This window comes from Anopheles gambiae, chromosome 2, assembly GCF_943734735.2.
Source record: "Anopheles gambiae chromosome 2, idAnoGambNW_F1_1, whole genome shotgun sequence".
Classification (NCBI taxonomy): domain Eukaryota; kingdom Metazoa; phylum Arthropoda; class Insecta; order Diptera; family Culicidae; genus Anopheles; species Anopheles gambiae.
Window position 1 is genome coordinate 68,450,870 of NC_064601.1, and position 12,730 is coordinate 68,463,599.

The following is a 12,730-nucleotide window of genomic DNA, read 5'->3' on the forward strand; positions in this document are numbered from 1 at the left end:
TGTCAAAGACACCGCTGAGATACTGTTCAAAGGTAGAGCTGAACTAGTTGTTTTGATGTTGAGAGGAGTGAACATTTAAAGTGTTTCCCAGAGTGTCAAATATACATCACTTAATGATTATTAATGTTTGGTTCCATTACTTTTGGCTTTCGTAGATAAGGAGCTTTGGTTTAGACTCAAAATTATTGGATTAAATACTGCTAGATTCGCATAAGTAGGAGTTTTTTTTTGGTAAATTTCTATCACACTATGGTGAACTGTGTACCAAGATAGCAAAACTTACTGGTTACTCGGGATGCAGTAGATTAACATGGGTAAGTAATGCTTTTGAAGCAAATTGTTAGAAGGATTAATGGAGCATGCAAATTTAATCACCCCTGTCGCTTACTATTCAATAAGCGAAGCAGGGCATTTATTCCTCAAAGCTGGTGCAAAGCCTTCCAAACTTCAGTAACTAAAAAGTCGACTAGTAATTTAGTATGATATCAACGAGTCATATGTTTTAAAAAAATGTGTTATCAGTTTTACTGGGATTAGTTTTTCAGTTTAATGAAAATAATAACCATATTGTCATATAAATGAAATACTGGTTTGTATTAAAAAATGTAAGGTGTGGCACAACAATAACAAACAAATATTTAAAACATATTTTATTTGCCAAAAGTAGTTGCAAAGAGTTTAAATATAAGCACCGTAATATAGTCAATCAAATCGATGGACTTCACAACATACACACCATGCGCTCAAATCTCGAATTGAACGAGCTTCCCTTACCTGCCATAAGCTCAATGAAGCGGAAATAACGATCACATAGTAATGTCCAGATAGTTTTATAAACGAAACAATATTTATGATTATCAGTAAATTTCAATTTTTCTGTTATGAAAGCAAATAATGAATATTATTGTTTTGTTGAAATGAATGATCTAGAATGTGCAATAGACATAAGTGATATTTAGTTCTTAAAGAATGAAATAATTGAATTGTTACGTAAAATTAGCAATTCCAAGTGTTATTTGTGCAACATTGAATATTCTCCAAACGAATGTATTTTTTAGGAATAACAAGGTATTTTATCTGGTCGATGAGATGGTACTAGTCACACATCTGTCTCACACACTATAACCACAGACGTTGAATCGTTGACTTGTTTCAACGCTTGAATACACCGCCCTCAAAAATATCTTTCGAGAGGCATTTGGTTTCGCACGGTTGTAGGCTATAAAAATTCTGCACATCGTTCATGATGAAATCTAGAGCCATTCGGTTGTTGCCGTTGTCCCAATAGCATACCTTGCATATTTCCAGGTAAAACCGTTCGGCGACTATTTATGACCAAAAGCTAAAACATGTTTTTAGCATCTTGTATCCGGCATCTAAACGAATGCTATCACTCTGTTCACCCACTCAACTAAAATATATCTGATCATTTTGCACTCAATGTTTATAGCATATTCAATGTGTATCGAGAAAAAAAATCCTAAACGAAAAAAGAAAAAATGTACCTAAATATAAAATAGGATTTAATTTTTTTTTCTAAAAAAATCTGATTTTTTTCAATAATGAGCACTGCAGTTTACAACAATACCTTTGCAGAAGTCTTTACCGTACGGTGGTAGCCGTTGCTATTGAATAAAAAATCGACCTATGCTTGCACTGATTTCATATCCATATTAACAACCATATGTTATTGTAGGGTTGCAAGTATTTATGAGAGTTTCAACAACATTCCAATCTGATACTCTCTTGATAAATTTAGTTTAGTTTGTTAATTTGATTTATGAGTTTAATTGTATTAATTAGAAGAGAAAATATCGTATGAAACCTCCAGACATCTTATGATGCACAACCTTATTGATAATTGATAATATAACTAATTCACAGATTTTCGATTGTTCACTCCTTTTGTTGCTTACTCTTTTAAATAATTTGGATTTACATGATTGTATTTTTTCTTTTCCAATATGTTACAAATTTGGATTTTGTTGTTGGTACTTGGGGTAAAACTCTTACAGTCGCTCCTAGTTAGAAGAAGTTGTTGTGGATCATTTTAACGGTACCTTTAGCCAATCGGCGAACATTTGAAGATTGATTTTATGAGAAAATATAAATTTAAAATTTCAATCGTATGAAAGTTTCTTCTATTTAAAATAGGGCTATGAGTTGATGATCCTTAATGATAAACAAAACAATTTTAGCCTTTTAAAATAATTTTAATAGATGGTAGAAAGGTACATTGAATAATACACAGAATAATTATATTTTTGTTCTGCTTTCACAGGTCTGATTAAAAAATAGAAGTTAATATTAGGAAAGTTCCAAGTTAAAATGGTTTAATTTTATAAATTGTAGTCGACAGACTGCCTAGTCAACTTGATAGTGTTAGATTGATTTTCCATAAAATAGAAAAAAGCGTAATCACAGAGATGCTAAATTTGTGTAAAATAAAAATTTGGGGGGCGGTCCCGTGGTACAGTCATCAACTCGTACGACTCAAAACATGCCCGTCGTGGGTTCAAACCTTTAATAGACCGTCTCCCCGTAGCAAGGATTGACTATCCGGCTGTGTGGTTATGAATTAAGTCTCGAAAGCTTGTATAGGCCGGCATGTCCGCGCAGGACGTTACGCCAAATAGATGAAGAATCATTGCTTCATGGAAAATGTTTGTAGCTTGATGGTCTTTAGTAGCGACTTAGCTTATGAAATCATAAGCAATCCAGAAGAATGCTGATACCTTTTCAAAAAAAAAATTATGTTTGGTATCTTTTAATCAAAGTTGGTATTAAAAGATACCATTTCAAAGTGGGTATAATAACTTATGATTATTTAATTTTCCACAAGAAAAATGTTTCAGGTTTTCGTTGGAATTATGTTGAATGTATTGGACAAAAAAATCCATTCCATTGCACAAGAGCTACAAGCCAAAAGTTCTAGAGATTCAAACAACCGAGAAGCTTTAATTCAAAAATTTCTTAAAAAACATTTTATAAATATGCTGTGTAAAACAATTCTTTACCAAAATAAAAATAATAGCATAATGAGAAACTCTTGTAGTGCGCATAATGAAGTAATCAAAATAGAACATAAAACATCTCGTATGATGGACATTTGGGTTCCCTACACATGCTTTTCTTCTTCTTTGGCACAACAACCGCTGTCGGTCAAGGATTGCCTGTACCCTTTAGTGAAGTGAGCTTGGCTTTCAGTGACTTATTGTTACCATAGCAGGATAGTCAGTCCTACGTCAGTCCACGGTCTATTCGGGACTTGAACCCGTGACGGGCATGTTGTTACGTCGTACTAGTTGACGACTGTACCACCAGACCGGCCCACATATGCTTTTCTACATTTGTTTATTTTAAACTTTACAGAAAATAAAATCTGTGAAAGGGATGGTCCCATGCTACAGTCGTCAACTCGATTGACTCAATAAAATGCCCGTCATGGGTTCAAGCCTAGAATGGACCGTTGCCCCGTAGCATGGATTGACTATGATTAAGTGGTTATGAATTGAGTCTCGAAAGCCTGTACATATAGGGGTCCACATGTTCGCGTTGGGCTTTACGCCAAATAGAAGAAGAATAAGAGGAAGAAAAGATATTCTGTGTAGAAAAAATCCATAACCTTTACATTAATCAAAGTAAAGCATCTTATTTTTTACCCAAAGCAATCTTCAATCTTCTATACAAAATATATGGGCCTACCCATGTAGGCAGTTGTAGGTTTAAGGGGTACAAGTCGAATAATAATGTTTTTTAAAATGATTTTTAACATTCTCTAGTGTAATACGGACGTCACACGAAGCGTAAACTTTGGCGTAAACTGAATTTCAGCCATACAACTCTATAATCTTTTGACAAAAAGTTTACGCTCTCCTATACAAATCAAGCGTAAACTTTTTGAGTTTGCGCCTCGAGTGATGTCCGTATAAAACATATCCAGGATTTCCATGAATTTCAAGTCGGTTCGAATTTTTAATCAAAATATATTAAGGGATAAAAGTGCAAAAACTATCCAGACATGCGGATGTAGTACAACGTGTATTTTTTTGTCGTAGACATTACAGACACAGTATTGATAAATCCCTGGTGATTAAATAATAATTCAATATGTTACACGGCCGTACAAAGCAAAAAAAAAACAATAACTTTGCATATGTCCCAAACCAATTGAAATGCAAAAACAATTGTTGTGTTAATGAAATTATCCAACCATCCGAGAAATGTTAAACATGCTCAATAAGAAATATATTATTTACGGTTTAGATTCTAAACGTAATATACTTTTGATAGATAATTTTGACTTTATGTAAGCTAAGCATTTTAATTCAGTATTGTGATAATTTCGTTGGAATGAGTTGGTAAGTGAAATTGCAAAGTTTTAGTTGCAGTTTCCTAACGTTCATTTTTTAAAGTTTGAAAACCCCGTAAATAACTGCTCGAATAGACGAAACTGACAGTACCCGATTATTCGTGGCCTCCGGATAACGCGCATGCGTGTTGTTATGTCAGTCTGCAAATTTGACGCATTTTTCAATATGGCGGTGTTGAAACAAAAGTGAACTTTGTCGGGAAAGAAGCGCGGCATAAATTTTCCTTTACTTTCTACGAAAAGTGCTTCAAATATTGTGTTATTGCGTCGTTGCAGGTGCGAAAGTGAAGTTTTGCTCAAGAAACTTTAACAAAACTGTTTGTTAAGCCGTATTGATATCGTCTGCTTCGAGTTTTCTTACTGCGTTTGTTAGTAAACGCGTCTGTTTTTGATGTACATTCGCTACAAAAACGCAAAATTCAACATGTACAACAATTCTAACGGCAGCGTCGAGAATTCAGACTCGACCGCCAACGCTAATAAAGAAGATAGCGCTCACGCCGAAAGTGAAAGAGAGGTGATAAAGGTGGATAAATTGCATGATGCTGAAGGCAAGGAAGATTTCAGTGAAGAAGTGGAGCATGAAGAGGAAGAAGAAACGTTAGACCAATCTCAAGGTGACGCGGTGGAGACTGAGGAAATCATTACAGAAACGTTGGAAAAGGGCGCCGAAGATGCAGAGCATTTGGAAGAAGATGAAGGTGACCAAGTGGAAGAAGATAATGTAGAACCACTGGAAGAAGTTGACGATGCAACCGGTGCTAAACCGTCAAAAGTTAAACAGACGCATCAAGAACTGTCCGATGCCGAGGATGATAAGAAGATCACTATCGAGATTTTGAAAAGCGAGCCTAAGGAAAAGTTGGACACCACAGCAAACGTTTCGCGTGAAGAAAAATCCACCATCGCCCTGGATATGTGCCGGGTGTGTATGGGGACCGAAGAGCTGTCAGATATTTTCCAATTCGATGGGCCTGTCCGTGTGAGCGATATCATAATGAAGGTTTGCACTAACATTCGTATCACGGCACGGGATCATCTGCCGCACAAAATATGTGAACAATGTCTGGGACAGGTGCGTATCGTGAACGAATTCAAGAACCGATGTGAAGCGTCAGATAAAGAACTGAGGAAGAATTTGAAGAGAAGTACCAACAAAAGTCGCCGACAAAGCGAAGTAATTGTGGTTAATTGCCCGATGTCCGACTCGGATAAAGACGACGAAGAACCAGTCGATGATGACGAATATAAGGTGTCACAATCGGAGGTAGAATCGGAACCGGCCACATCGGATGACAGCTTTTCGCCACCCAACAAACGTAAACGCACTCCGAAACGAAGGGTCGGCCGTCCTCCCGGCAGAGGTAGACCGGGACGCAAGCCCAAGAACATGGTCGTTAGTACGCCAAAGTTTGCAGTGAAACGTGGTCCGGGTAGGCCTCCTAAGTATCCAAAAACATCTAGCCTGACAAACATTGTGTACATAGAAGCACCGGAAGACAGCTCCAGTTCAGGCGAGGAAGCAGAAGTGACACCTAAACGACGAAAGCGGGGAGACAATCCGTGCCCCAAATGTGACGAGGTACTTCCCAGTCAGCTTGCTCTTAAACAGCACTTGAAAACACATCCCGGCGATCGGTTCGATTGCGACCGCTGTGCTCTTTTCTTCAGAACGGAAAAGGCGCTATCGAATCACATCGAGCGCCACAAAAAAGCGGATAAAATTCGGGAGGAAAAGCGAAAGGAGCGTGAACAACGCATCGAGCAGCGGTCTAGATACACGCCAAAATCTTCGGATGCTGAGAAATCCAAATTGATCAGCCCACAAGGTTCGGCAACTGCGGAAAAGAAGAAAAAATCCGAGCCGTCGGCTGCCAGTAGCGGCAGAGATCTGTTCAAGTGCGTAGCACCTTTGACGTCCACCTATTGGAGTGATAGTTTCTCCGATTAATTACCCGTTTCGTTGTGCGAATAAATCATCGATTTTGCCAGCGATTGGCCAGCGAATGAGGTAAGATTATTTTGTTTTAATTATGTGTGATAGGATAAAACGATAAACACATACATTATTGGTTTGACTGAATATTTCTTCATGTTTTTGTACATATGGTGCAATTTATAATTTCCTTTTTTGTCGTAGAGCTTCAGTAAGCTAGTTTATAAAATTGGTTTTATCCAATTGTTTTGTTTTCTCATATCCTATAACATTTATTGACTCAATACAATAAATATTTATTTACTGCGACACAATAACGATTGGTTGATTTGACATTTAATCGTCGGTTGAATATTAAACGTTTTGTTTTATATAATATTTATCAGTAGTTTTTTTTTGCTTGCCTTTTTAAATACCACCTTTTTAAGTTAGATAAATTTGTATTGCAGATGGATCAGATTAATTACATCATTTGTTGTTTAAGAAATTCGGTATGATTTTGAGCTCAACTTCTAATGGATTAATTTGTTCTTTTTTTTCAGGATCATAACGTAATTTTAGTATATTGTGGAAATTTATAAGGATTTTAGTCGTTATTCTTTAGTCGATTGTTCATGCGATATCTTTCATTGAATGGTGCAAAATAATACAGTGCAAACTGTATTATGCACTATTTGCTGCAATATTTGATCATAAATGAGCTATACATTCGTTTAACAACACTGTTAAAAATTGAAGTTATCAAACTAAAAAAAAAACAGTTTTTTTTAAACAGAACTGTTTTTCTGTCTGGCATGATACATTTCATTCTAATAAAGGAACCAATCAAACTAAACATCATAAGAAGAGAGAAAATAATGAGTCGATCACATTAAAAAAAAAGAGATTTATTGGATTTTTTTCATGTTTGAGTTTTAATCATGATTAAAAAAAATGTATAAAACTAGACGGTTTTAGGGATGTAACACTAAGAGGAAGGATTTTTAATAGTAAAGTAAGTAAAACTTTCAAAAAGAAAGTTTGATCCTAAGGCAGATAAGAATAATAATTTCGAGAATGCTGCAGAAAATATAGCATAAAGTAAGAACAATTGTATTTCATATTCTTTTTGACGTTAATACTTTTGATACATGATAAAACTGATTTTAATAATAGAAATAAGGATTCAAAAGAGACACATATAAAAAGCCCTAATTTTGTTTACCGTCTATTTTTCAATGCAGGCTGCGTGTGTTCACAAAATTTTCAATTTAAATGCACGATTTGTGATCAGAGAAATGCAAATTGTTGTGAAGTGTCATACTACTATTACATTTGAAAAGGAAATATATGATACCACAATAAATCAAAAGTAGGATCCTATTTTGATTTAACACAAAAATACAGAAAATGGCATCGAACAATTAAGTAAGCTAAGATTGATGAAAATGGTTAAAAAAAATTCATGTTTGATTTGCTATGTGTAATAAAATGCTTACAAGTCATTACTGATGGCAATTGTATTCTTTCTGTTGCTTCTGTATCGTATGTAGAGAAATTGGAAAGAAAAATAAACACATTTCCTTACTACTACTCATCATAAAGTTTAGTCAAGGATAACAAGCTAATAGCAGACTCACTTAATGTTGTTTTCCTATCATCCAGCGTTGTGCTTTTCTACGGTGGTCGTCATTTACAAGGGTTAAAAATGTTTCTGACGTCGGCAGGTTGATTGGTCGATCGTCAAGCAACTCATCCTAACAAATATTTTACCCGGTATGTTGATGGCAACAAATCTTCAAGGTTGTGCCGGTACGCAACATCAATTGGGGTTAAGATCATCATGGGTCCTATCTGCGGACTTCTGGTTCATTTGTTGCTCATTCTTGTAAGTTTCCATCGATAGGAGATGAGCGTTGAACGGTTCTGCCTACTCACAAATTACCTAAATAATGGCTTTCTTGCAAACTTCAGATAAAAGTAATAAGTACAATCAGAGAAAAGCTCAAAATGCATTTTGTAACAGAATTTTATCGAATACGTTGCTCAGTGCTGTTCGTTTTTTGTTTAGGCTACTTGAGTTCTGTTGTTTGGTCATTTTTCACAGACAGACATTGGATGTACCCTCTTTGGCTCGTTAAAAAATTTGAAGTATAATTACCTATACAGACCTATTTCTTCCTATATTAAATATGTACCTATTTTATTCAACTTAGAAAACTAATTCCTCCCTGCAATTATTAAAATGCCATTGCAGTTTATCACAAGGACAATTTTATCATGTATGGGTAATAACTTGTCGATTGTTGAGATTGGGCCCGTTTTAGATTCAATGAGTTTTAATTTAACCCTGACATTCCATTAAATTTCCTGTGACTGTGAATAAATTAAATAATCTTGCGTTATCCTTATTGCGCAAGCGATATTTGGCGCTCTTTATTGCAAAATTTCGCTGTTATACTAACCGAAAAATTTGTGTTGAAGGTCAGGGAGATTATAATTAGCCACTTTCCCAAACTCGGTCGAAGAGGAACGATAGTTGCTGTTGCCTAGATACAACGCCAATACAATATATACAAAGCCGGTCTCGTGGTACAGTCGTCATCTCGTGCGACTTAACAACATGCCCGTCATGGGTTCAATCCCCAAATGGACCGTGCCGCCATTCGTAGGACTAACTATCCTGCTATGGGGATAATCAATAAGTTACTGAAAGCTAAACCCAAAAGTGCAGCCAGGCCTTGACCGACAACGGTTGTTGAGCCAAAAGAAGAAGAAGCATGTACAGTTAGTCCAAAAAGTATTCGTCTAGTTGAATAATTTACCGGAAAAAGGCGAATTATGGCCGCAATACGTATGGGGCGATAAAAATAATGTTGAGGTTTGATAAAGGGACCATCAATAATACACACGTACTGCTAAAACATAAGCATTTAAAGAGTGCAATAGCAACCAAAATACATAAAAAACTAAAAAAAAAAGTCATTTGATGGGCGCGCAAAAAGTATTCTTCCATCTAGCTTTTTAATTAGTTACGCTGGACAAACACTATGTAGAAGTGAATTAAATTTATTATTACCAATCTGCTGGTGACTTTCTCCTAAAATAATGCATTTCTGTTGTTTCAATTGCACTTTAAGCGGTCAGAGAGGCACTAAAGGCGGGGGAGTTAAATGATTGGAGCATGATGGCGAAAATCGTATCTTTAACTTATGCATAACCTATCCTACCCATTTTCGAAAGTTACAAAATGTGTGGGAGGCGTCGTTCCTTCACTTGATCAGAGTTTGGCCATTTTTCTGACACTAATTGTGTGACAAACTGCCATGTAAGCAGCCATCCTTGACGGTTAATCTAATGAAAGAAGCGGTTTAAAGTCCAAGAAATCAAATATTACTTAGTAATCAGTACATTTTGTGATGGCCAATAAGATCAGGAAAAGAGATTGGTCACATTTGGTTGATGGGTCATGCTGCATTTCATCGTAGCTGGTCATGCTTGAATGAGTGAGTTGTTACAAAAATGTTTTGTTTGAATAATACCATACACAGACAGTGGCCAAATCTGTTAAGGTGCATCAAAAAATTCAGGAATTTATTTCAAATTAGGCTCTACTAACATATTAAAAAATGTTTATATCGCTAAGGTCATACGGCCGACGTCTACCATAGCGAAATCAGTCTACTTAGATGCAGCAGCCAAATCTCGTGTAACGGTAGCACCATGATGTCATGATACTTGGACTCAGTGAGGAAAGGTGAGCTAGAAAAATGGTTCAAAATTATAGGAGACGAGGTGAGGAAACATATTAATGCAGTTTTTAAGTACTTTGAGTCCCAGTTCTGAGAAATTTTACTTAAAATGTATCACATGTTTCAAGAAAAGTCGAGCTGGAGAACATACAGGGCATTGTCATTTGCCCGAAACGCCAAACCAGCTGATGAAAATGATTTAGTAGACTCTCAATATGATATCAGTTGCCATTTTTTCAATGGAACTTAGACACGCAGTCCGGAAATGCAATATTTCCACCGACAAACCGACGTGACACTTCGAACAAAATGAGCTTCAAAAGTTGTCTCCTTATTTCAAATGAAAATACGTTAAACACTAGCGCCATCTCTATAATGATTCGCTTACTACACTGACACAGAGAAGAAACTGCTAAAATCCCATTTTTGTTTTTCTTCGCAAATTCCAATGCGTATTGTTTTATGTACTTCTCACACCTTTTGCATTGATTTGGAAACTTATAAAATGATTTTCCTGGGTGTTTTGTCCAATAATTCTCACAAAATCTTGCCTCTCACACTTCCTTCGCAATTGGTATTTAGAAAAGTTGTTTACATCGAAGCAGCAGTGAACAGAGCTTACTTTGACAGAAGTGATCGCCTCACTGGTAAATGACAGTACTTTCGTGTGGGACACTTTTGTAACGCCAGTGTCACGTCGGTTTGTCGGTGATATTTCTACCAGAGAATAATTGGAACATGTCTTGTAGGATGAGTGGGTCAAAAATACGCCTTTTTAAAGGTTCCAATGAGTTCTTGCGTTATGCAAGTAGTCACCAATAGTCATAAGAAACAAGATCAGGACAGTTTTTGATTCCATAACCTTTATTTTTATACGCATATTACGCCAAATGTCTGATAGACGACTTTTTGCGCACCAATCAAATGACTTTTTTTTTGTTTTTTAATTAATTTAATTATTGTTGAACTATTGTAATGCTTAATTTTAGGAAAACATGTGTGTTGATGGTCCCTTTATCAAACCCTGTGGACTGACTGTATGTAATCCCCCACTGCGAGTCTACTAAATCATTTTCATCAGCTGGTTTGGCGTTTCGGGCAAATGACAATGCCCTGTATGTTCTCCAGCTCGACTTTTCTTGAAACATGTGATACATTTTAAGTAAAATTTCTCAGAACTGGGACTCAAAGTACTTAAAAACTGCATTAATATGTTTCCTCACCTCGTCTCCTATAATTTTGAACCATTTTTCTAGCTCACCTTTCCTCACTGAGTCCAAGTATCATGACATCATGGTGCTACCGTTACACGAGATTTGGCTGCTGCATCTAAGTAGACTGATTTCGCTATGGTAGACGTCGGCCGTATGACCTTAGCGATATAAACATTTTTTAATATGTTAGTAGAGCCTAATTTGAAATAAATTCCTGAATTTTTTGATGCACCTTAACAGATTTGGCCACTGTCTGTGTATGGTATTATTCAAACAAAACATTTTTGTAACAACTCACTCATTCAAGCATGACCAGCTACGATGAAATGCAGCATGACCCATCAACCAAATGTGACCAATCTCTTTTCCTGATCTTATTGGCCATCACAAAATGTACTGATTACTAAGTAATATTTGATTTCTTGGACATTAAACCGCTTCTTTCATTAGATTAACCGTCAAGGATGGCTGCTTACATGGCAGTTTGTCACACAATTAGTGTCAGAAAAATGGCCAAACTCTGATCAAATGAAGGAACGACGCCTCCCACACATTTTGTAACTTTCGAAAATGGATAGGATAGGTTATGCATAAGTTAAAGATACGATTTTCGCTATCATGCTCCAATCAATTAACTCCCCCGCCTTTAGTGCCTCTCTGACCGCTTAAAGTGCAATTGAAAGAACAGAAATGCATTATTTTAGGAGAAAGTCACCAGCAGATTAGTAATAATAAATTTAATTCACTTCTACGTAGTGTTTGTCCAGCGTAACTAATTAAAAAGCTAGATGGACGAATACTTTTTGCGCGCCCATCAAACGACTTTTTTTTAGTTTTTTATGTATTTTGGTTACTATTGCACTATTTAAATGCTTATGTTTTAGCAGTACGTGTGTATTGATGGTCCCTTTATCAAACCTCATCATTATTTTTATCGCCCCATACGTATTGCGGCCATAATTCGCCTTTTTCCGGTAAACTATTCAACTAGACGAATATTTTTTATACCGATTGTATGTAATTTACCTTCGAAAATTATTAGTTATTTATTTGGCTCTACAATTGTTGTGCTATCTATATCTGCTACGTGTGTGAAGCTGCCAATCTCAAGCGTTCGCCTATCTGAACGTTATCCTGGCCTTAATCGCGAATGCTTCCACGCCATCTGGTCATTTCAACTTGGGCCTACCTCACGCTGTGGCCTTTTAACGGCCCAAAAGGACATTACGAGCATAATCGTACGGTTCTGCGAGTATAATATGACCAGCTCACCGGAGTCTGACGAGCTAAATACGTTGCACGACAGTATTAACATCGTATAGCTTATCGTTGAACCGGTTCCTTGATTATCCTTCCTCACATACGAGGAGCAAAATTTAGAAGCATCTTCCTCTCTAAATTGACTCAGAGGGATACGTCAGATTTGGACTGTTTCCATGTCTCTGAGGTATATGTTATATTGTAGTTCTGGTACTAT

At 36.3% G+C, this 12,730-nt stretch overlaps 2 protein-coding genes across 3 annotated transcripts in view; both read left to right on the forward strand.

Moving 5' to 3' along the window:
- LOC1275135 (G-protein coupled receptor dmsr-1) overlaps positions 1-12,730 on the forward strand; it is a 65,413-nt gene that overhangs the window by 33,613 nt on the left and 19,070 nt on the right. The window lies entirely within an intron of this gene.
- Positions 4,514-7,810, forward strand: LOC4576427 (uncharacterized). The gene is made up of 2 exons (XM_001688516.2): positions 4,514-6,383; positions 6,851-7,810. The coding sequence occupies exon 1, from the start codon at positions 4,764-4,766 to the stop codon at positions 6,321-6,323; it is 1,560 nt and encodes a 519-aa protein (XP_001688568.2). The 5' UTR covers positions 4,514-4,763; the 3' UTR covers positions 6,324-6,383; positions 6,851-7,810.